At 38.2% G+C, this 25,091-nt stretch overlaps 1 protein-coding gene across 2 annotated transcripts in view; it reads left to right on the plus strand.

Annotated features, from left to right (window-relative positions):
* The window catches only part of LOC126475515 (uncharacterized), a 294,048-nt gene extending 280,330 nt beyond the window's left edge, over positions 1-13,718 (plus strand). For both annotated transcript variants that reach the window (XM_050103442.1, XM_050103443.1), the window contains one exon: positions 13,383-13,718. In XM_050103442.1, coding sequence (XP_049959399.1) covers positions 13,383-13,477 — 95 coding nt within the window. In that variant the 3' untranslated portion in view covers positions 13,478-13,718. The remainder of the gene's footprint in view (positions 1-13,382) is intronic.
* The last annotated feature ends 11,373 nt before the right edge of the window (positions 13,719-25,091 follow it).

Raw genomic sequence — 25,091 nt, forward strand, 5'->3', positions numbered from 1 at the left:
CCATGGTTTATTAGATATTTGTTGGTTCTTGCTGTAAACTGTTTGATGTGAAGTAATTGAAAACTTGAGTAGTTGCTTGTTTGCAATATATGAATGTGATATAAAAAACTAAGAATGAGCAGAAATATTTGCTGAGAATGAAACTTCATACAGGGAACAATCCGATTATGAGAAATACTGTAAGGTATTGTCATATTACTTTGATACATGAACTCATGAAAGTTCATTTGTGGCCAGTGTGTCTCAATGAACTCATTATCAAGCCTGTAACTACTAAATGTGCTGTCACATAGAAAATACAGGAAAAAGTTCTTGTTGCCATGTAATACGCTGGTTCCTAAAGTCTGTGCTGGAATCAGATCTCTACAAAAAAGAAAATTCTGTTGCCGTAAAATAAGTGAAAACTTAAGTTTTGTCAATGCTTACTTTTGGTTTTTAAGCTACCACAACATTGTATAGTGTCAGAGAAATTAATGTAATCATAATCATTGATAATTTTGAACTTTTTGTGGTTAATGCTGCTTAAATGATTGAGCATATGGTAGCTGCATTCTTACGTCTATGGTTTACTGCGTAACGGCACTGGTCACACGTGTGGAGGTCCCAGACTGAACTTCTGAAGAGCATCTCAGATATTTCTCTGAAAGGACAGTCTTCTAAAGCCAAATGAAAATATATTTTAAAAAAAGAAAGAAAAAAAAGAAAGAATGTAATGGCATTAACATCGACATACGAGCCAAAAAGATATTGCATTAAATTGAAAGACTTTAAACAGTTTGGGTGTAAAATGAAATTTAATTATTTGGTGACTGCATACTGCAATACTGTGTGGCTGTGCTGCTCTGAGCAGTACTTGCTGATATCAAACTGCCTGTATGATATTAAGGACAACAAATATGAAAGCATGAGTACAGTGCAGTGTAAAAGTACACAAAAAATGAATCACTGTATGATTGAGTAACTGGCTTCATTTTTTGCAGCTACTGTTTGATAAAGACAGTATTTGTCTTCTTATTTGACTGTCCCATCACTATAATAATTTTAATAACTGCAAAAAATGATTGCAGACTCTTATTCATGCTTTGCTTACTCATACTGTCTGTTGACAGTATTTGCCTTCATCACTGGTAAATGAACACTGATCTTGGGTATGTTTTCCATGTGACTGCAGTCCAAGCATCAAACTGATGTTCGTATCACTCAATGATACAAACTGTAATGACTGTCTAAAATATTGGGTACCAAAATCAAAAAATATAATTTTAGTAGAAACCAATAAATTTGTCATAATAAGTCACAGTGATTAAGTCAAGTAGTTCGCTTCTGTTATATATTGCCATGTGCAGCCATTATACTGGAGATGTTAGTAAATACGGTTTTTGATCACCTGGAACCTCTCCAGTGACTGTGGTTCATTGTGAAATTCATGAAATTTTTGCAGAACACCTTTGTACCATTTGTTACTCACAGTAACACATAGTGCCACAACTCATGGTGGAGGAGGAAATCTACACAAGATTCCTATGGTCTAAAACTAACTCACATGATAATGATCCATTTTATTCATCTTAATGTTGTAGGGTACTGTAATCCCCACTTTTCGTTCAAATAATCAATCAAGCAATTAATATCAGAGCATATGTTTTACTGCTACAGAAGAACACAATATGGAGGAAATTCAGACTGGTACTTTACTGTAACATGAGTATTACGGATATTTAAGAAATCTTAGACTGAAGAGCAAAACTTGTTCCAAAAATAAACAAAATATATTCCATTAAAATTGTTCAAGTCCATGCACTAACAAGCTCACTTTCTGATGAGGAGGTACGAGATATCTGCAGAGTTGTTGTAGACAGCCAGGTGTCCATGACAGGACTGTAGGTTCATGCATTGTTTGCCAGTGAGACACAGTGGTTGACATACCAGGGGCCCATTTTCATCTTGTGTAAACATCTCCTTCATGAGAATACGTCCACCACCAGCATGTAAGGTGTGCCATTGACAAGTCAGGTGTGTCATCTGATGTGCCTGTTGTGGTACTTGTACCCTGATATTGGAATTTAATAAAGTATACCTCAATTCATCGGTCCTTGTGACATTTTTCTCTTCAGTGACATTGCAGCAGTAATTCCGCAAATCTTTGCACCCTGTGATGCACAATGAGCAGAGGTATATAACTGCAACAGGCACTCCTGTACACTATAGATGGTATGGTTGCTCACCGGTGGTTGTTATCCAGCATTTAATTGATGATTGATTTGCTTCATTGTGATCCCCGTATCTGCTGTTATTATCCACAACAGTCAATGGTGACCACTGTCATCAACATGTGTTGCTCAATGCTGTTGATTCTGACACTGCCAGTATTCCCCAGATGAAGGTATTCATGGCAGACTCTCAACATTTTGCCATCTGTGGCTGTTATAAATGAATATATCCTTGTATAATCAAAGTCTCTATTCATTTCATCTTTTATTTTCTTGAACAGAATGAAAGTTTGGGTCTGTGACACTGAAACACATACAACTCACTTGTCCTCCTTTTAGCTACCTTGACAGTATTCTCAGTGACCCTCGCCACACACACACACACACACACACACACACACACACACACACACACACACACACACCTTATCCCCCCTTCTGTCTTCCCTTCCAATTACTTTATGATTACGCAAGTGACAAGTCCATATTTTCATTTTGGTTGCACCATGTCATAGTTTTATATTCTCTTTCTCTATGACAAGTTTACCTGTTTCACTACTTTCTCATTATACCTGCATACCAAGCTAACAATTATGTTCGATGGCAGTCAGATCTCAGTGCCCAACAAGCACAGTGTTTTGATAAGCTACTATTTACCATCATCTTGAAGGTTTTGCCAAAATATTGTGCCTGTTGGACTTGAAAATGCCAAGATGTGCTCATAAACCTGAGAATTATCCTTGCAGAACTTCAGGAAAGTGTCTCTTTTTTTTTTTTTTCAATGTTAAATTATACTTGTATCTTCAGTGCTAGGAGATAAAGCATGCCTCATCTTAGACAATCTCTTCGTCTCGCATGTTCACGTGGAAACACTTTAAAAGAACTGATAGTACACTTCACTCACTCTTCTATCTGACCATTGCTAATGATGCATTTGGCAACTGGTCCTGATTTGTGATTGTTTCAGTACCAGGGTAATAAGAGGTGAGCTGACATTTTTAATTACTGGTAAATTGTTTTGAAGTATGATTTTCAACTTTTGAATTATTAATGTTGTTGTGGCTTTTTTTCATACACTGAGAATAGCAGGAGTGATCACTGCCTTAAAAAAAAAATTTTAAAAAATGATTTTGATAGTACATGGAGAGGAGAGCATTTATTTTATGGACAGGAAGAATAAATCACAGCATGCTACAAGACTCATATTTGATTTATATAAGGTGTTAAAAAAATTAGAGGCCATGATTTCAGGTGTGTATCCCCCATATGCATACAATAAAAATTAATTACAAGTTGTGTCCAGAAATGCTTGATTCCCCAAGTTATTCTTCCAAACATTGATATTCAACAGAACATTTTTCTTCCCACATATAGTTGTCACTATAGACAATGTTCAAAATTTCCACCTCATACAGGAATACAGGTCTCACATCGATGTCTCATGGCCCTGCAAATGTGGTCCCAAATTCCAGGAGTATTGGGTATTTCCCCACAACCTGCTGCAATTTGATTCCAAAGACATTTCCCACATCAATGATTTTAAATGGCTCCACAAGTAGAAATCAATAGCGTCCAAATGTGTAAGCAGGGAGGCCAAACAATTAGGCTGCCTCTCACTACCCAATGACCAGGGATCATTTGATCCAAGTACCAATGAGCCACATGACTGAAGTGAGCAGGAGATGCATCGTGCAAAAAGCGAGCTTATTTTTTATGATTTGTATGTTTCTTCAGAGTATGATGTATAGTGTTTTCAGAAAGTCTGTGTATATCTGCCTTGTAAGTCTGTGTAGAAGTACATAGGACCCAACCAACTAATCATCAATGATACAGACCCACATGTTGAGGGAGAACTGCAATGGCGATGAGACATAACAATTACATGTAAGTTTTCATACATCCATACCTGCTGATTGTAGAAGTTTGTGTTGCTATATCATGTGAACTAGGCTTCATCTGTGAGTAATACTCAGGCACAAAACTTCATATATGTAACAAACTGCTACAAGATTCAATGGCAGAACATAATTCATGCAGAGTAATGTGCTCATGACTGGGCCTGCAGATGTTGCAAATGATAAGGATACAACTGTTGCTCTTGCAACAGTCTGCAGATAGGAACATTCAACTGAACTGCTAACGTTCATGTGGTGATAGAAGGAGTTGTGTGCACAGAATCCAGATTCTCCTCCTGTACATCTGGAGGTCTAGATCCTGGATTTGTAGATCTTGATTATACCATTCCCAAACCAAGACATGTAAATTTTCCATGAGTGCACAGATGGTAATGGAGGTGATCAAATGTCTTCTGATTAGGACATCTTCACTTTGGGGATCTTTACTGGTGTAAACAATGAACCAGTGCAACATCGCCATCTGCCTTACTGCACATGAAACACTTTTTATGCCAGCTCTAATTCCAGTGTGTGTTGAGTGCCAAACAAAACACTCAGCATACCCTACATTTTGCTATTAACTCTCCTGGTAATATCTTCTATTGCAGCAACTACTAATGGGAAGAAAAAGTCCTAGTGAATATCACTGCTTTGAAGACAATAACTTGAAAAACAATCATTTTGAGATCTTCATTGTAATTAAATCCCAGTGAATATCACTGTTTTCAAGACAATAACTTGAAAAACAGTAATTTTGATATCTATTTTGTAATTAAATGTTTTATTGTCTGCTGATGAGCAATACATACCTGAAATTATGCCCTCTATTTTTGAAATGTTTCATGTTTACAGAAACAAGGTGTAGTCTAAGAAAGTGGTGTTGCCACATGGAATAGAACTCTCACATTGGAGAAGTCTGGTTAAGTTCCTCACAACCTATTGCACCTTTTGGTTTTTTCGTTTATCTGAGCTGTTGAAACCTGACTGTCAATAAACAATAAACCCTAAACTACCTCGTTCTCATCTCCATCTTCCCCCTTCTTCTTTCTCTTCTTCATCTTGTTTCATAGTGCCTGAATCCTAAGTAGCTCAAACTTATTGTGATGTTTAAATACACTGAAAATATGAATGAATGAAATAATACATAAGTAAAGAACAAGAAACAAAGGTTATGAAGATTAATATATTTTAAACATAAAACAATATTTTTTCCAAGTTTAGTTGTGTAAGTTAGTACTCTAAGCTGTTTCAATAAAGCTTTATCTACAACACACACACACACACACACACACACACACACACACACACAAAAATAGGGTTTCCTGTGCTTGGATGCAAGCTGAAGATTGCGATCACAAATGTTATGCTTGCAAATTTTACTTCAGTGAAATGCAAATTATTGTACTGAATGGGAAGTACACTAGATGAGTAAGTCCCTAAAGGGCTCTCTCTGTTTCATGAAGTAGATCTTGCCAGGCTGCAGATTGAATAGTGATAAGAAGACAGGCACAGAGAACAAGTTTTGAAGTGAGGGTATCAAAATAATAAGAACCATAAGGGAAGGACTGTGGGCAAGGACCACTGGATTTTACTGGAATGATCAGAAGTTTTGAAGGGTAATAAATTATTTTATGATGGTAGAATATTGTGTACAGTGGACGTGCATAGAAAAGTGGCTGAGAATACAAATACTGTGTGTAAGTGGAATACTTAGTGCTTGAAGCTTCCCAGCAGATTGAAGCTGTTTGCCAGATCAGTACTCAAACCTACAACCTTGCCTTTTGCAGGCAATGCTCTTACTGACCAAGTAACCAAAGTGTGACTCACTACCTGCTTTCACTGCACTTCACAGAAGCTCTCTTGCATACATTGCTGGGCTAGCAGTCCTGAAGGAAAGGATACTATGGGAAAATGTCTTACCTAAAAGCTAGGGGTTTGTTTCCAGAATAGATAATTCAAACTGCAGTGGGACGTGCATTGATTTGAAACTTCCTGACATATTACAACTGTGTGCTGGACTATGCACATTCTGCAGGATTACTGAAGATTGTAGTACCTCTGGCCAGCTTTTACCCATGACATCGTCAAGAAGGGGGCACCCCTATTGAAAGCTTACACAATGTAGCGTCCATGACATCACACTTTACACGTGCATACAGACACAAATTTTATGAAAAATATTTAATTGCAGAAATAACATGAAATTAATGGGACAACCATAGGAACTGGGGAATTCTGAGTGGGGATAAACTACATATGCAACAGTCCTAATAAAAAAGACATACAAAAACAGATACGTACACAAAAATTGAGCAAACACAAACCTCAACACTCAACCAAACCTCAGTTAAATAAAAGAAACCTGGTATCAACATTTCACTTGCTCTATTTAGCTCACTCAAAGATAAAAAAGGCACCAGAAATTCAACAAATCTTATACTGAATATTTCACTTGATCTATATCAAAGTTCACGATACCATAACACCAGTACTCACCCATACACCTGACATGGAAAACTTAACTGCATCAAAGTAGGTAAAACAAACTCCACCAGACCTATCAATCACAATCCAGCATAATTACTGACAACTAACAGCACAATCCAAAAATTCATAAAAATTGCCTTTATGCCAATTTCAAAAAAAGAAAAAAAAACGCGTATAACAACATACTACAAAAACAACAATATAAAAATACTTACCAACAAAATTCAGAATTCTCAGACTAGGAATTCCTCCAGATAGAATACCATATTTCGTCATGCTGCCAGTGCCATCTGGACTGGTCCCTGGTCCAAGCTGTAGCAGCAGCTTTGGTCAGTATCATACTTTCTCCAAAAAAGTGATACTTCATATACTGTAGGAATTTAATTGTGGACAATATGTCATCCCCCCACTGTGGAATGCAATGACCTGCTTGTGAGCTTTATTGTCATACCCATAACTAACAAAATCTAAAAACTAAAATGAATTCCCCAACCATAAACAACACACTGCACAAATAATTCCAACCTGAAAATGTATATATTGCCCTTAACTACCAACATCACTCTAACTCATTAGCAACCCACCACAAAGACTTCAAATATTATTCTTACAAACAACCCTAAAGCAGTCAAGTGAAATCACTGACAACACTTGCAAAGAATTTAGAAACATAAACATCCCACACTAAAGAGTGCCACTGCATACTCCATCACACCCTCTGAAAACATGATCCATTTCAAGTACACAATGTCACCATGATGTCACACAACAGAACACCGGTATATCATGGATCAAAGCAGACAGGTGGTACTGAAAACTTTGGTAGACTCCACCCTGCTGCAGAATGAAAGGTTCATTCTGGAAATAATTCCTCAGACTGTGGTTAAGCCATTTCTCCACAGTACCCTTTCTTTCAAGTCTAGCAAGGTTTATAGGGGAGCTTCTGTGAAGTTTGAAAAGTAGGAGAAATGTACTGACAGCTGTGAAGGTAGTTTGTGAGTTATGCAAAGATATTTCAGCAAATAAGAGCATTTTTCATGAAAGCCAATATCTCAGGTTATAGTCCCAGTCTGGCACACAGTTTTGATCTGTCAGGGAGTTCGAAAATAGTGCATCCTCTACTGCATGGTGAAAAACTCATTCTGTAAATACTCAAGGCTTTTTAGACTGTTTGGAACAGTTAATTGGGTTTAAGGTACAATGGGAACAAACTGTGAGGAGTTCATTCACTACAAGGAATGTACATATGGCGACATGAAGGAAAGAGGAAAGTTGAGAATGCCAATCATTAAGGTAACAAGGAAGAAGAATTATGCAAATAGATAGTCCCATCCACTAGGTCAAAGTAGGTTGATTTGATCTGAACAGGGTGACAATAATAACAATAGTTCTAGTCCACTATTGCTCACATGGAAACAGTGTTTATTGTTCTGTTTCACACCCTGTGATTCTAGCTAGGTCAACCAGTAACCAGAAGGGGGCCATATATTAATTCTTTATTAGACACAATTTCTTCAGGACTTGATGATTCAAATATTCTGCGTCTTGTGATCTACAACACTTTGCACTGGAAGGTGAGGCATGGTGTGGTTGCATCACCCACACTTTCTACACTTATGGGCTTACACTTACGGGCTTCATTCTCTATACCCATCATGTGGTCCCTTAAAGTTTTCATGGCCTGTCATTAGTTGTACCATGAATTTAGTCTGTCTCCACTTCAAGCCCAGGATTACAGAACTTGTTTTAAAACAAGGCTTTGGCATCATTAGCTTACCATATTTTTGTTTTCGAATCATAGTCCAATGTTTTACATGCTGCATTCTGATCGAGCTTCATAGTTTTGATTGAACCATTGCTTTAGTGATGGTTAGGACAGGTTCCAGTCCAATAAGTGCAGTCATTGCACCTGTCCTGGATAATCTTATCAGCTTGTTCCATACCACTGATTTCTGAGTGACCAGGGACCCACAGCAGATTTACCCTGTTTTGTTACTTTCCCCTCTGTGGCATCCTGCAGTGACCTTTGATCTCATTGCAGTGGCTGACAGACATTTCAGAGCTGCTTGGCTATGTGAATAAATCTAGATGCAACAATTTTTGTAGCATTTACACAAATTCACCTCTCCGCACACCCTGATAGCAGATATTTCTACTTACAAGGGAACCTCCCCATCACACACCCCTCAGATTTAGTTATAAGTTGGCACAGTGGATAGGCCTTGAAAAACTGAACACAGATCAATCGAGAAAACAGGAAGAAGTTGTGTGGAACTATGAAAAAATAAGCAAAATATACAAACTGAGTAGTCCATGCGCAAGATAGGCAACACCAAGGTTAATGTTAGCTGAGGAGCGCCATGGTCCCGTGGTTAGTGTGAGCGGCTGCGGAACGAGAGGTCCTTGGTTCAAGTCCCCCTTGGAGCGAAAAGTTTACTTTCTTTATTTTCGCAAAGTTATGATCTGTCCGTTCGTGCATTGATGTCTCTGTTCATAGTAATAAGTTCAGTGTCTGTGTTTTGCGACCGCACCGCAAAACCGTGCCATTAGTAGACGAAAGGACGTGCCTCTCCAATGGGAACCGAAAACATTTGATCGCAAGGTCATAGGTCAACCGATTCCTCCGCAGGAAAACACGTCTGATATATTCTATACGACACTGGTGATGGCATGTGCGTCACATGACAGGAATATGTTGTCCACCCACCTACCTTGTACACTTGGCGAATGGGTAAAAAGATTCTTCTACTCTGCCCGATTTAGGTTTTCTTGTGGATGTGATAATCACTCCCAAAAAAGTGATGAAAACCTAAGAGTTTGTCACATAAACTGAAAATAAAAAATTAAAATTTTCACACGACGGAAGATTTGAACCTAGGACCTCTCGCCCCGCAGCTGCTCACGCTAACCACGGGACCAGGGCTCTCTGGAGCTCATGTTATCCTTGTGTTGCTTATGTTGCGCATGGACTACTCAGTTTGTATGTTTTGCTTATTTTTTCATAGTTCCACACAACTTCTTCCTGTTTTCTCGATTGATCTGTGTTCAGTTTTTCAAGGTCTATCCACTGTGCCAACTTATAACTAAATCTGAGGGGGGTGCGATGGGGAGGTTCCCTTGTTAGATTGCTGTGGCCACCTTCCTTAGAGAGACTGCACTCCCTAGTCTAGGTTGTATCCCATATATCCTGGTCCTAGCTCCTTCATCAGTTTTTGATCTGTCAGTTAACCAGACTGTGTCTCTTGCACAGTGTTGTGATCCATTCTTTCACTGCACCGTACTTGCAGTTGTTATATTGATAGGTTTATTGAAGCAGCTGAAGTTACTATATAGTCAGCTGGCATTCCCCCGACCATTCCTCTATTTGCCACATTCTCTATGTTGTCGTGGGATTCTGGATAATCTGAAGGTATCCAGTTATTTCCAGTTGTTAGCCTGTTTGCCCATGCCACTGCCTCCATTGTAATTCAAAGGTATGAGAATAGGGTTGAGAGAATGCAGCAAATATAGGAAGCAGGAGAACATTAAGTATGAACTGAGCATTTCCTGTGATAGAATGACATTCAAAACATTTTAATTCTTAGCTATGACCTAAAGCAGAGATCAAATTAATAAAGTTTTAATTTGTAATAAAGTTTTCTTTTAAAACTGACATCAAAGGAATAGTCTATTGCAGTCGGCTAGCGGCATAATGTCATAGTTTATTTTTAAAATGTTCTCAGAAAGACTTTGACAGAGCAGGTGAGGGAAACACTGTAGCTATTGGGAAGAACATGAAAGTGCTTGTCAGACTTAACAATGAATCAAACTCAGTCACAGACACAAGTGATCAATAGTAGTTCAGTTGCAATATTTATTTATTGGGGGGGCGGGGGGGGGGGGGGGGGTGGGGGGGGGGAAGGGGAGAAGGAGGGGGCACAGGGACACGTTCATTGTCTTGATTGATTTAATGCTATTCACTCATACAGAAAGGGTGTAGAGGGTGGGAGGCATCTGGCAGATGTACATAGACACTCCTCAGATAGCTATTGGACTATTTATGGCAGTAATTTCAAGTGTAATCAAACAGAGCCCTAAATGTTGCTGCAGGAATCAGTATTATAGAGAAGGTCTTTTGCAGACCAAGAATGAAGAACCCATAATATATTGTATGGTAAACAATTTCATATGTATGTAGCTCAACATCTAACATAGTCAGTGTACCAACAGATAGAGCTAACAAGCAGATTTAGCTAACAACAGGAAGAAGTAACGTGCCATGGGGATCCAGCAAGAAGTTGTTTGCTACTGTGATTTTTGGCAGGCTATTTCTCTTCAGCTCTGAGTTTTAAAAACTCAAAAAACTCATTGCAGTTGATTTCCACAGCAGGCACAAGAGCTTTTTTCTAGTATTATTTTTGTATTCATATAAATATTTACATGTCAAGTTCAATCCTATACTATTGTTTGTGGTTTGGTTTGGGACTGTTATGACATCTGATCTCTCTAATCGCAAACTAGTGGTAAAATCAGTAACATATGTTTGAAAACTGGGTTCCTTTTCCAAGATAATTTGTTTGCTTTAGGGAAGTAAATGGAAAATTTCCAAAATTAAAATGAAATTCAAGATTTTTGTTATATTTCTATCTGCTGATGCCCAACTGTACATTAAAAGAGGGAACTTGACCAGGAGTTCCACTGTTGTCACATCAGTCTTTCATATGTAGTATCCAAATGGTAGTGACAGTTGTCTGATAATCACCTACGACCGCTCACATAAATGTCATTCATGAAGTAAAAGCTTCCTGACATAAACAGTCAATTAATGGAAAATCCAGGATGTAATTTTTCTTCCAATACCTTATCATGTTTCTGTCACATTCTGTGATGTCGTTTTTTGTTGCTTTCTTCTAACTTACGTAGAAGTTCAGCAAACAGATCTGGTACAGGCAAACAGATAGCCCTATCTGTAATTCACCTGTTTCCCTTTCTACAAATTGTCTTTTCAGTATCTCAGCACCTCTGTCATCCATCGTATTATTTTCTGTACAATACAGTGCTCCCAGTTCATTACTTATTCCAGTTCCTTGCTGAGTATTGGCCTGTTAGGTTATCTACTTCAATGCCTTGTACTGTTTTTGGTGCAGATGAGCCTTGGCTAGCTTGCTGTTCTGTCTGTTTCCTACACCTAACCATGATTCGTCACACAAAATACAGCACATATTTGATATGAACTACACTAAATCTCTATACAAGAAGCAAGAACATACAAGTAAACAATTCAGTGCTCCAATACTAGAAGCAATACTGCCAACACCAGAAACTATCGTCTGTACGTTCACTTTACTAATTACTCAACAACAGGTAATTCTATACTGCCACCCCTACCTGTTGATGAGTAATCTTGTATTCCACGTTTACTTCAATAATCATGAATTGAGCCTTGCATCTAATTATTGCAACTGTGTAGCATAAACACTGTTATAAGCAGTGACCAAGAAAAAACAATGACATAATATAAAAATCACTTGCTTTGTTTGTCCCTATTTATACAACCTCCCTAAGCACCAAAGTCCAAATGATCATGGTTTTACCACCAGCAGACACTCTCTCTCCCCTAATGTCCGAATGAGTCCAAGTGCATCACCTCTTTCCTGGTAATCAAGACTGTGTTCTTGTCCATCACTACTCTATTATAAACAAGAGTACTGTAATGGATCATTCTTATGAAAACTCATTCAGATTAAATCTAGAGAGATCCCTACTAGGCACCCAGAACTGTAATCAGCTCACTTGTTTCAGTTTCATCACTGGATCCAAAGTGTGGGCACTATCCTCATTTCTCCATTCTAGCTACCATTTACATACTTTCATTTTTCCTGATGACCCATTTTTGTGTGTACGGGTCTCCAATTCATTGATTTTTCAACAAAAACCACTGTTCACGTGAAAATGACCAGTTAACAACAGTAAGCACACCAGACAAAAAATTTGCTGTCCTCAAGACACATCACACTAATACTGTGTAACATGACCTGTAACCTTGATGATGGCCTCAATTCAGTGAGGAGGAGAGGTTTCTTTACGTATGCCACAACCAGCTAAAGCCTCTCAATGTTGATTAGATACAGTAGATCTACCAAACTGCGGGTGTGCTGATTGCTATATTTTACCCCCTGTACCAACTATTTCCAAATGCACAAGAGACTTTTGCTCCATTATATGTAGATCAACTCTAAGGAATTGAACACTCCCTAACTTGGTGGAATATGTTCAAAAAAGTTTAAAAAAACAATGAACACAGTATTTGATGTTGTTCTAGTTACCTTGAAGAAATCGTCCAATACCCTGTACATATCAAGGCTTGTTAGTTGATTCCGTGACTAATCTTTGTGTAATGGAGGAATTAAGAGATAACACCTTTCATGAAGATATTGTTATAGTTGCAGCTACAAGTATCTCTTAGATTTGATCACAAATTTTATGGTCCTATATGCTTGTTTATAATTATTTTATATATAGCGGACTAATTTCTTAGTCATTTTTGTTGATGTCCTTGAGTTATTAAATTTTGGCAAATTATTATCGGTGTTTGTTGATGGAATTTGTGTTCAAGCGGAATTACAAATTTACTGTGTTGATGTTAACTAGCTGTAGGCAGCAAATGAGAAATACAAATATCATGGCTTGCCGGAAGAAGTCAGGTTTTAGTCATTAAGTCTCTGTTGGTTGTATGTTTAGTTCTTTTTATCTTATGACAGAAAATCAGTGCCACATTAATAATCCACAATTTATATGTTTTTGTTTTCAGGAGGCCCAACGTCAAATGGAACGTACACTCCTTTGCGCTTCTACCACAATGGTAGTGGCCAAAAGGAAGAAACAAAGAGTCAAAAGCGTTACTAAACCTGATCCATGTTTTGTGTGCACAACATGGAAGTCAGTGACTTTGTGCAAATTTCTTCTTCTAGGAGAGCACCATTCAGGAACAAAAGACTTGCCATGAACATTTTTCAGAAGTGATCAATGTGTTTTAGATGGTTTTGTAATTTTTAATTACATGTAAAGTATCTTTCTTTTTGTTTATTTAAATGTGTATCTTATATACAAATGGAATAAAATATTTTTATTTTAATATTTTCACAAATTGTGGAATATTTCATTTTCAATTTGTATTAAGTTTAAAATCTGCTACACTTAGAGATTTATGTACAAATAATAGCAGATTTCCCTTCTTCTTTACATAAATTTTGAAAACTGTTTAATATTTGAATTTAATTTCTCTTTCAAATAAATCTTTTTATTTTGCAATTATACAGGGAAATTCAAAATTAATACAGCAATTACAAATGCCTGTGACTACTTAATGCATACCTGTACAGTAATAAAATTACACACAATACAAAATAAAATTCAAAATTTTGAATGTTGTGCATGTTGGGCCATGGAGGTTTGCACCTTTTTAAATCAACATATTTCAAACTGTTGGATAAATCATACTGAACAGTCACATGTTCTGCTCATGGTCATCTGGATCTCCAGACATGGCACCCATTGAGCTCTTTTTATGCAGTTATGTGAAAAACTTTGTGTATGCACCTCCTTTGATGAAAACAATTGGAGAACTCAAAATACATTTTTCTAATACATTCATGTTGGTGACTCCATGTAAATTTCAACATGTTTGATGAAAATTGATTACCTCGTATATGTCCATGAGATCCAAGGGAATTATATTGAACCCCTACCAAGTATGTGAAAAGATTTTTATTCTGTTTACTGTAAGATGTATTGATGTATTGCTAAGCATTAAAGAGTTACAGTCATTTGTAGTCACTATATACATTTTGAATTTCCCCATATATAGGTCAGAATATACCCAATAAAACATTAAAGACAAGAAAAAAGATATGAGAATACAAGGACATACATTAACAAATTTTCAGTCTACCCAAAACATGCTGTTACAAGAAGTTTTAGTTTCACATAATAAATAAAACAATGAAATAGGCAGATTATTCCATTATGAAAAATATTATTTTAATCCAATAAAATTTAAACTGTCTGCAACAGTGCTTGAAATGTTTGTGGAACAGTGAAAAGCATATCAACTTGGCTGCTTTAAGTAAACACAGAAGGGAGAAAGCAGTTAAATCAAGAAATCAGTTGAATAGAAAGCTGTAAAAGTTTTTTAGTCAATAAGGGCTTTTTTGTAGGTTTCGAGTAAGTTTTAAGTTACGGAGAGGTAGAGCAGAAGGTAAATGTGGTAGGTATTTTGAATTATAGTGTGAAGAGATTAAACTGATACTGGAAATCATTGGAAGTTAGTATTACACTGACTGCAAGGCACACATACTTAAGTGCACTTGGATAAGAACAAAACAATAAAATGGAATAGATTCAACACTAAGATAATTTTCTAACAATCCAACATCAAGGGAAAAATTTAACATGACATATTTCAGTGCATCACTTGTGCATTCATGCATCATGTTCTGTAAATCCCATCATGAAGAGAGTCTCCGGGGATATGGAATGAGTCAAGTTATCAATTAACAGCAGGCTATTGTACTTCTGTAAACTATGTGTACAACAAATTGTGATTAGCACTAATCTACTCACACTAATAATACTGGGAATTATTTCTACATTAAGTTATATATGTGTCTGTATTTAGAAGAAAAGCATCTGCTTTCAAAAAAATGCTGTTGCTGTTTTTATCTAACACTTCAAACAAGCATTTTGGGTAACCTTACACACACCATTGTCAGCTCTCTACTAGCAAAGACAAGATCTTTTTAACACAAACATAAGTGTCGTGCAGAACTTATATTCTAAAAGCCTGACATATTCTTTTATTTTGTTTTCAAATCTAAGGAGATTTTCAGTTTCCCACCTGATTTAAACTGGCAACCTCTTATAGGCTTTTGTATCAGAATGAAAAACTCCATTCTGAACCTTAGGTAGGGGTGCATGGAAATTATGGTGAGCTGCACAGTTCATCCTAAATTCACTGTTGTTATTAACCACAAATACCATACACAAAAGTGTAAGAATGTTGTAAATACTAACATACAAATATGTGCAGTGGAAACTGTTGTCTTTCACATACTGTTGCCAAAACAAACATATTGTGAATACAGACATTCCAGTAACCGGTTCCATCTTTTTCTTCAACTGACTTACAGCCTGCAGTCAATCATCATCACAAAATTTGAAGTATTGCTGCCCTGTTTGATGCCTCAAAAGTATCACACAATTGCATCAATGCACTCCTTTCTCACGATTCAGATAGTTAACAATGATGCAACACAAGAGTGGATTTTTCTTTTTAGTTCATTCATACTTACTGTTACTAAATTCATGATGATCTGCTTACTTGTAATGTGATACTATAGATTTCACAACACAGATTGTTAAGCTACGTACACTATGAGTCATCTCACTAAATTTGTAAGTGGCAAAAGCTAGTAATTATACAACTTGTAACACAGATGTTTCTATACTGAATGCTTCATAAAAACATAACCCTGTACTGAATTAATGTACACCTCTAACTGACTTACAACTTTGCAAAATGATTGCTGAACCTAGATTGACTGAGGATTTGTGCATGATTCTTATACACTGTCCAGTCTCATTAATGTGACCACCAGTCAAAAGCTTGAATAACCTCCTTTTGCAGCACAAGACACACAGGAAGAGAGTCAATGAGGTTATGAGAGATATTGACAGGGATGTGGAGCCATGCCAAGTCCAGTGCCATCACCAGCTGTGCTAGGTTTCTCAGTTGAGAATCCACGGCATGAACAGCTCAGTAGAGGCGGTCTCACAGATTCTCAATTGGGTATTAATTCTGGGTGTTTGGTGACCAGTGGAGTATGTTAAACTCATCTCAGTGCTCCTGAATCACACATGTACACTACAAGCTGTGTGACACATTGCATTGTCATGCTGATAGATGCCATCATACTGAGGGAAAACAAACTATATGTAGTAGTGGACATGGTCCCCAATGATAGATGCATGCTTATGTTGATCCACTGTGCCTTCCTGAATGATGAGATCACCCAGGGAAGGTCACAAAAGCAATCCACAGACCATAATGCTCCCTCCTTGGTTGCAGAGTATTTGCTTTCAGACAGTCCACACTATACATGCCAATGGCCATCTGTCATATGGAGCATGAAATGTGTTTCATCTGAAAAGGCTGTCTGTTGCTGTTCAGTGAATGTCCAGGTGTAGTATCACTGTGTAAATTCTAGTCTTCATCGCCAATAAACAGCAGCCAGCATGGGTGCATGAACCAGGTGCCTGTTGCAGAGGCCCATACGTAGCAACAGTCATTGCGGAGACACGCTTGATAGCCTCCTGGTTTTTCTGTGTGGTCAGTTGTTCAACAGTTGCACTTCTATTCATCTCTACATATCTCTGCATCCATGTTCACCTCTGTCATGTATGGAACATGGCGCACCACTGTTCTTCGTGTGCAGATTCTGGATAGTGACATTTTACCAAGTGCAGTGTACTTTAAATGATGTGGCACATAAACAGTTTACAAACTCAGTCATTTCACAAATGCTTCCACCCTTGGCCTGAAAGCCAGTGATTATGTCCTTTTGGATGTTAGATAAATTGCTCTGTTTCCAAACTGTGACAATGACTACACTGTTTTCCACATCCCCTAAGTCAGGAACTCTCAAAACAGAAATAGATAATAACTGTTATCAATTTTCTTGTTATGTATGCTTTAAACAGCAATAAAGCTTTTGTGCTTACATGGCAAAACTACTAATTGAATTGATTTTTACTCAAACATTATCACTGACTACATGTTGGAATTGTGCATTAATTCTGTTAAACCATATCCACACAGTTTTGCAAGGAACCTCTCAAGTGCAAGGTCGCAAAAGGCCAATGTTGTTTACAGCATTCAGTGCCCCACTTATTATCTATCATTCAACCACAATATTGGTTGCTAATGGCAATATGGGGTGGGACTGGAGGTCTTCAATGATGAGCAAAGCATGAGGCCATGGAGTGTAATTCAACTGCTTAGTCAATGAGTAACATACAACAGTGCTAATGGCATTGATACAAAGCAGAGCAATCGCAACAATAAAGAAGGCAAGCATTACATTACATCTACAACAACAGTTGTGGAAGCTGACATTTCATCAGAAGGGACCCAAGAAATTTCGCAGTGTAAGAAAGAAGTGGCAGATGAAATTTTAGCATTTCTCTAAGTTGAAGCAGTGGAATGTATGGTGTCTTTTATGCTCAACCATACGGACAAGGTACTTGAGAACAACAACAATGACAATACATGCTTAACAAGTGAAACTGACATTGTAAAAGGTGTCAAGCCATGTACTTCATCATCCTAGTTAGACTGACAGCCAGAAATCCCATCTCCAGCGAAATATAGTAAAGGATAATTGTTGTCCAAGAGCAGATACTAAACATCATTACATACATGGACGATCACCTGCAGCATAGTAAAGAACAATTATGAACATATTTCGAATAAATCCACAGCAATATGACCATGTAGGGCATAAGAAAAACTACTGATATTCAATTGAGGACAAGGTCCACTTGTTACAAAAACTGGTGTTTGCACGTTTCAAGGATGCTCGATACGATTTACAGGGTATGCATGATAATGACCTACTACGTTATGCACATCAAATTGCACATGACATAGGTTACAGTGGTTTTGAACGAAACAGTGGATGTTCACTTCAAACAGTGCTATAGAGTTGGAAGAAGTAAGATAATGAAATTTGAAACAAAGTGATGATACTACTTTTTGTGTCTCATTTTCTATTCTAATTCCCTAAGCATCACCTGACCTAATTCGTCTCTGTTCCTTTGCCCTTCTTTTACTTTTGTTGAAGTTCCGGTTGAAATCACTTTTCAAGATACTATCCATTCCATTCAAATTCATCTTCCCTGCCCTTTGCCATCTGTCGGAATTACAATATCATCAGCAAATCTCAAAGTTGTTTTTCTTCTCCCTGTACTTTAATTCTTTTTCCAAATTTCTCTGTTGTTTTCATTACTTCTTGCTCAGTGGAACTTTAGGGATAGGTTACAACCCTGCCTCACTCCCTTCTCAACTACTGTTTCTTTTTTACGTTATTTGTCTATTATAACAGCAGCATGGCTTCTATATCTTGTTGTATTTTATCCTTTCTTTCTTCAGAATTTCAATGAGTTGTCTCTTCTTCTAGTCAGTAAGTTCCAAATACTTCTTTCTCTGCTATTTTTGTGGAGAATCATCTCATTTATTTTGTTAAAATTCATTTAATTTTCAGTGTCAGTGCTGTGTTTCAAAAGTACATTCAAAGAAATATTTTTCTCAAATTCAGGCCTATATTTGTTACTAGCAGACTCCTTTTAGCAGGGAATTCTTTCTTTGCCTGAACTAAACTGCTTCATACATGCTCCTTACTCTGTCCTCGTAGCTAACTTCACTTCCTAGATAGCAAAATGTCTATGCTACATGGCCCCTATGTTGATGTTAGGTTTGTTGACTATCTCATTTGTGATTATAGTTTTGACTATAGAGATAACATTCAACACTCACGTATAATGTTTGTTGGCTACACTGGTTTCAATATTTACCTGATTCTCAATAGCCCTTCGCTTAGGGCTGTGTTAATATGAAGTAGTGGTGTCCTCAGGTTTTATGCTAACTGAGTTCGTCTCCTTGGGTCCCCTACTAGAGAACGTAATCAGAATAAGTGTTTAAACCAGTCTATCCAGCAAATTATATGTGTGAGCACTGGCTCTGACTCTGTAGTCAAATATAGTGTGGTCAATGACGGTCTCTGTCAGCAGTATGCCAAGTGTGAACTCATTTCTGTTGCTCCTTAATAGTTTTGTCTTTCTTTGGTTTACTATCAATCCAAATTCTTTGCTCGATAGACTGTTTATTATCTTCAACATGTCCTGTTATTTCTTTGTCACTTTCAATGGGCCTAGAAATGCCATCAGCAAATATTATTGTTGGCGTCATTTCACAACAAAATTTTTTTTTCTTCATTGCTTCTTCATTATATGTATTGATAAACATAGTGACTGACAACTTTTGCACTATGGAAATCTAGTAATAATTACTAAGTGTTTTTCTGTGAGTGTCTGTGAGATTCCGATCAGATTTTCTGGTGTTTGAGACATGTGTTGTGGTTTATTAAGTGCACTTGTAAGTGGTAAGTAGATAACTCATATTGGACTATTAGTTAGATAGCAGCAGTTTTGATGAAAGAGACGGACTTGATGAGTACTAATTAAAGTTAATAAACTGCATTTGCTTTAAGTGTGACATCTAAATCTTTATTCTTTAAACCACTGTGAGATGCATGGAAGAGAGTTCTTTTCTATATACCACATATTATGGCATTTTTCCGTCCCACTTGTGTGGGGAGTACACAGAGAATGATTGCATACATGCCTCTGTGTGCACTGTAATTGGTCTGATCTTGTCTTCCTGATCCCTATGGAGGCAACATGTAGGGTGTTGCAATACATTCCTAGGTTCCTCACTTAATGCCAGTTCCTGCAACTTTAAGCAGACTTCCACAGGATAGTTGGTATCTTTAGGCATCTGCCAGTTCAAGTTTTACAGCATCTCTGTGTTGCTCATACATGGGTCAAACACACCTGTCACCATTTGTTTGGCTTCTCTTTATATGTGTTCAACAACTGTTATTAGTGTTATTTGGTATGAGTCCTCCACACATGAGTTGTATTCCAGGTGGGTTTCATGAATGTTTTGTTAGCAGTCTCCTTTTTACACTAAGAGCAATTTTCCAGTAACCTGTCAGTTAACCAAAATCTGCTACCTGCTTTACTTATGACTGAGCCTATATGACCATTCCATTTCATATCCCTACAAATTCGTAAAGCCAGACATTTGTATGAGTTAGCTGAATTCAGGTATGACTTATTTATATTACTAACATTTCCCCAGTGACTTCCCTATGTATGGGTACAACACGCATATTGAACACACCTCCTTCTCCTCTGCCTCTCTGTGTCCATCTCTTCCTACCCTTCTGTATACCCACCTCACCCTCCCACCTCTATCTGTCTCTCTCTTCCTCACCACTCTCTCTGTCTCTTCATCTCCTTCCCCTCTGTCCATTTACTCCTCTACCTCACTCTGTCCATCCTTTCCTTTATCCATCTCCACCTCTCATGTCCTCAACTCTGCTCATCGTCATGTGTAGCCCCTGCAATGCAGTTCATGAAGCAGACGAATATTACTTACACGATGTGCCTATTATGTAGGGTAGTCTACACATAAGGGGCTTGAAAATCATTTAAGTTAAAATCTTCTGGGTTCTTAGGCCGAGTCATGTTTCTTCTAAAATGTTCGACATTTCAACCCGTCTGCTGGGATCTTCCTTAGGATCTTTTGGTGTCCACTACTGCTAGAACACTGTCAGAGACGAGTGTCACATCCACTTATAAAGGGGAAGTTTTCTGGTGTTCATGCTGTAAAAGTGACAGTATTGGTTAAAATTCATATGGCTACCATTGGTGGGCCATAGTCATATGCTAATATTTCTGCTCTGATGCAGAAGGGCTTTGGTAGCTCATCTCCTGCGGATACCATTGGCAGTCCATCGTCATTGGGTAGAAAGGCACTATTCCACGCTTATGCTGGAGAAGGGTTATTGGTTGAAATGCCTGCTACCGCTATTGGTTGGCCGTCATCAGTGGCTAGATTCGAAACGGACAGAGCAAGAGAGGGGGAATGTTTACCCAAAATATTATTGTCCCCCAAGGTGACTTGTAGCGCATTGTTTATGCCGCTCACATATCACATATTTACTTCCTTGATGGCGGGGAGCCACGATGCTGGAAACCTATAGCCGTCCTCTCTATTGAAATTAGATGCATTCTTAGAAATTTCAACCACTTCTCGGACCTTTCTTCTATAAATGTTTGTTCCTTTAGCCAGTACACATATGTTATTAAAATCAATGTCAGGGCCACAGTTCTCGTGATGTTCCACAACTGCCGATTTTGCACTTTGTTTTAGCCGCATGAACTGTTCATGTTCCTTAATGCGTTCTTTAACAGTTCTTCCCGTTTCATCTATATACACTTTGCCGCAGCCACATGACACTAGATAGATGCCTGCATTGTGCAGGTGATCAGGTGCATCCATTTTCCTTTGGAAAATGTCTTTTATTTTGTTTGGACTAAAGAAAGATGTCTGAATACCATTTTTCTTTAAAATTCTGCTTATGTGGTCAGTGACCCAAGAAACGAACAGTAACCTGATGGAGTGAGAAGGTGGTTCCTCATCATTCTTATTAGCGGTATAAGTATTCCGCCTAAAATTCCTGTTGATTGAATAACTATCATACCCATTTGCCTTCAATGTCCTCTTTAAAATACTCAACTCTGATTACAAGTAGTCGTCATCGCTGATATGGAAGGGACGTGAAGACAGAGTGTTGAGTACCGCTTTCTTCTGGGCTGGGTTGTGGTGCAAAGTGATATCTAAATACCTGTTTGTGGTAGTCGGCTTTCTGTACACTCTGTGACCTAGAGTGTTATCAGATCTTCTGTATAACAACACATCTAGGAATGAGAGACCAACCTCACTCTCAACCTCCAAGGTGAATTTGATTTTGGGGTGAATTCCATTTAAGAAATTGTGTAACACATTGCTCCACTATGTGGACGATACATTTGTTATATAGCCACACGGCAAAGAAGAACTTCATACATTCCACAATTTCCATGCATTCCATCTAAAACAGAGTGCAAAATCGGCAGTAGCGGAACATCTCGAGAACTGTGGCTCTGACATCACTTTTAATAATGTACGTGTACTGGCTAAAGAAACAAACATTTATAGAAGAAAAGTCCAAGAAGAGGTTGAAATTTCTAAGAATGCATCTAATTTCAATAGAGAGGACGGCTATAGGTTTCCGGCATCGTGGCTCCCCGCCATCAAGGAAGTAAATACGCGGCCATGGTGTGTGAGCGGCATAAACAACACGCTGCAAGTCACCTCGGGGGACAATAATATTTTGGGTAAACATTCCCCCTCTCTTGCTCTGTCCGTTTCGAATCTAGCCACTGATGACGGCCAACCAATAGCGGTAGCAGGCATTTCAACCAATAACCCTTCTCCAGCATAAGCGTGGAATAGTGCCTTTCTACCCATAGACGATGGACCACCAATGGTATACACAGGAGATGAGCTACCAACGCCCTTCTTCTGCATCAGAGCGGGAATATTAGCCTATGACTATGGCCCACCAATGGTAGCCATATGAATTTTTAACCAATACTGTCACTTCTCCAGCACGTACACCAGAAAACTCCCCCTTTATTAGTGGACGTGACACTCGTCTCTGACAGTGTTCTAGCTGTAGTGGACACCAAAAGATCCTGAGGAAGATCCCAGCAGAGGGGTCGAAACGGCGAACATTTTAGAAGAAACATGACACGGCCTAATCACCCAGAAGATTTTAACTTCAGTGACAACGGCCACAAAAGCCGCAGACTTACATTGTAAATCATTTATTTGCCCCTGACATGCAGGCCACTGTGCAAAGCAGGCCAATAAAGAGGATGATACATGTCAACACAGCATGGCTGTCATGCAGGGCAGCCTACATACCAAGGCCCAAAAAACTGTTTCTTGGCTTTGACATGTAGGCAGCCCTGCAAAGCTGGGTTATGTGGCAGGATGACACATTTCTCATACAACATGCAGGGTTTGGGGAAAACGTGTTTCTGCCCATATCTCTGCTCCTATTGGAGGTAGGAGATTATAATCTCCACAATGCTGACACTCATGGGGCCTGCTGTTCAAATCGATCCAGGGGTTTTGAAGTAGAAGCTGCACATACACATAAATATATATTCTGCAGATAGTTACAGTAAACTACATTTTTTAATTCTGTGAAGTGCAGAAGTTTACTTTTTTTAACATTTAAAGTAAGGTGCCAATATTTTTGTCAGTTTTAAATATTATCATGTTCTTACTGAATATGAAGGTGATGTTGTAAATCTGGTAAAAACCCTAGAAAAAAGGTTTGTTTCATAAACAGCTCACCTTACTTGACACAGTCTCCTTTGAGGGATTTGCACTTAGTGCAGTGATCCTGCTTTTTCATCCCAATGGAAAAATAGATTCTGCTAAACTCAGCAAAATACTCGTTCATTGCAACTATTAATTCCTCATTTGATGAAAATTTCATACCAGCAAGCCATAGTTTCAAGTTAGGGAATAGGAAAAGGACACTTCTGGCAAACAGGGTGCATGAAGAACCAATTTAAGGCCAAATTCATACACTTCCGTGATGGTTATCACTGATGTGTGGGATGGTGCATTATTCTGGTGAAAGAACACTTTTTTGTGTACCAACCTTGGTCCTTATTTCAGCCAATACATGTTTCAAATGATCAAACAATGAAGGATAATAGAATCCAGTTGTGGTTCTGCATTTTACAAAGTAATCTATGATCATTCATTGGGAACCTAAAAAAAAACTGTGGTCATCATCTTACCAGCTGACAAAATAGTCTTTGCCTTCTTTGGTACACTTTCACCAGCCTTTGTCCATTTTTTCGAGTACCGTTTTGACTGTGCATGAAATGATGGATCCATGTTTCATCAATAGTCACAAATTGGTGCAAAAAGTCTTGCTGATTGTGATCAAACACCGTCAGATATAATAATGAGTGAATGTGCCGGATGTTATTTTGGTCACCTGTGAGCAGATACAGCACTCACCTCACACACAGCTTCTTCACAGCCAGTTTTCCATGCAGGATATTAAGCACGCACTCAGTTGAGACGCCTATGGTCTCAACAAGCATACAAATTTTTATTCAGTGGGTTTGCATTACTGTATCATGGATTTTGTCAGAGGTTTCCTAAGTGGTTCTCTCAACTGAATGGCTGGAGCGCGTTTCATCTCTGGTGCTTGTCAGAGCATGTTTAAATTCATTAATTCAAAACTAAATTGTTCCAATGATGGTGCAGAGACCACGTGAATTTCATCCAGTTTTGTTTTGATATATGCGGCAGTCCAATCCTTCAAATGAAAATGTTTAATATCAGCACAAAACTCACTGACCAATTCAGACAGCTGTAAAGCCCGGTCCACGCGCAACGATCTGTCTGCGCACACATCGCCGCAGATGTCTGTACATGCAAATGATCGCTGCAAATGTGGTGTGTTCACACGACACAAACCCCAATCTACTACTCGCCCGCCATCTGTCTGTGTAGAAAAGAAATATCAATGGCAAGCGACTGCGCTCCCCGTAAACGTCAAAAATTTAATTCAGTTATTTTGAAATATAGAAATGGAGGCAGTTCTGTTGTGGTCTGTGTTCGCAACTTATGTTGCAAAAAACATTCAGACCAACCGCAGGAAACAGAGAAAGCGATCAAAATGGTGTAGGCAGGGTGAACCTGTTTTGTTTTACATTACCTCGTGTTCCATTTCCTGGCACAATGACACTCCAATTTCAT

This window comes from Schistocerca serialis, chromosome 4 (assembly GCF_023864345.2).
Source record: "Schistocerca serialis cubense isolate TAMUIC-IGC-003099 chromosome 4, iqSchSeri2.2, whole genome shotgun sequence".
NCBI classification, from domain to species: domain Eukaryota; kingdom Metazoa; phylum Arthropoda; class Insecta; order Orthoptera; family Acrididae; genus Schistocerca; species Schistocerca serialis.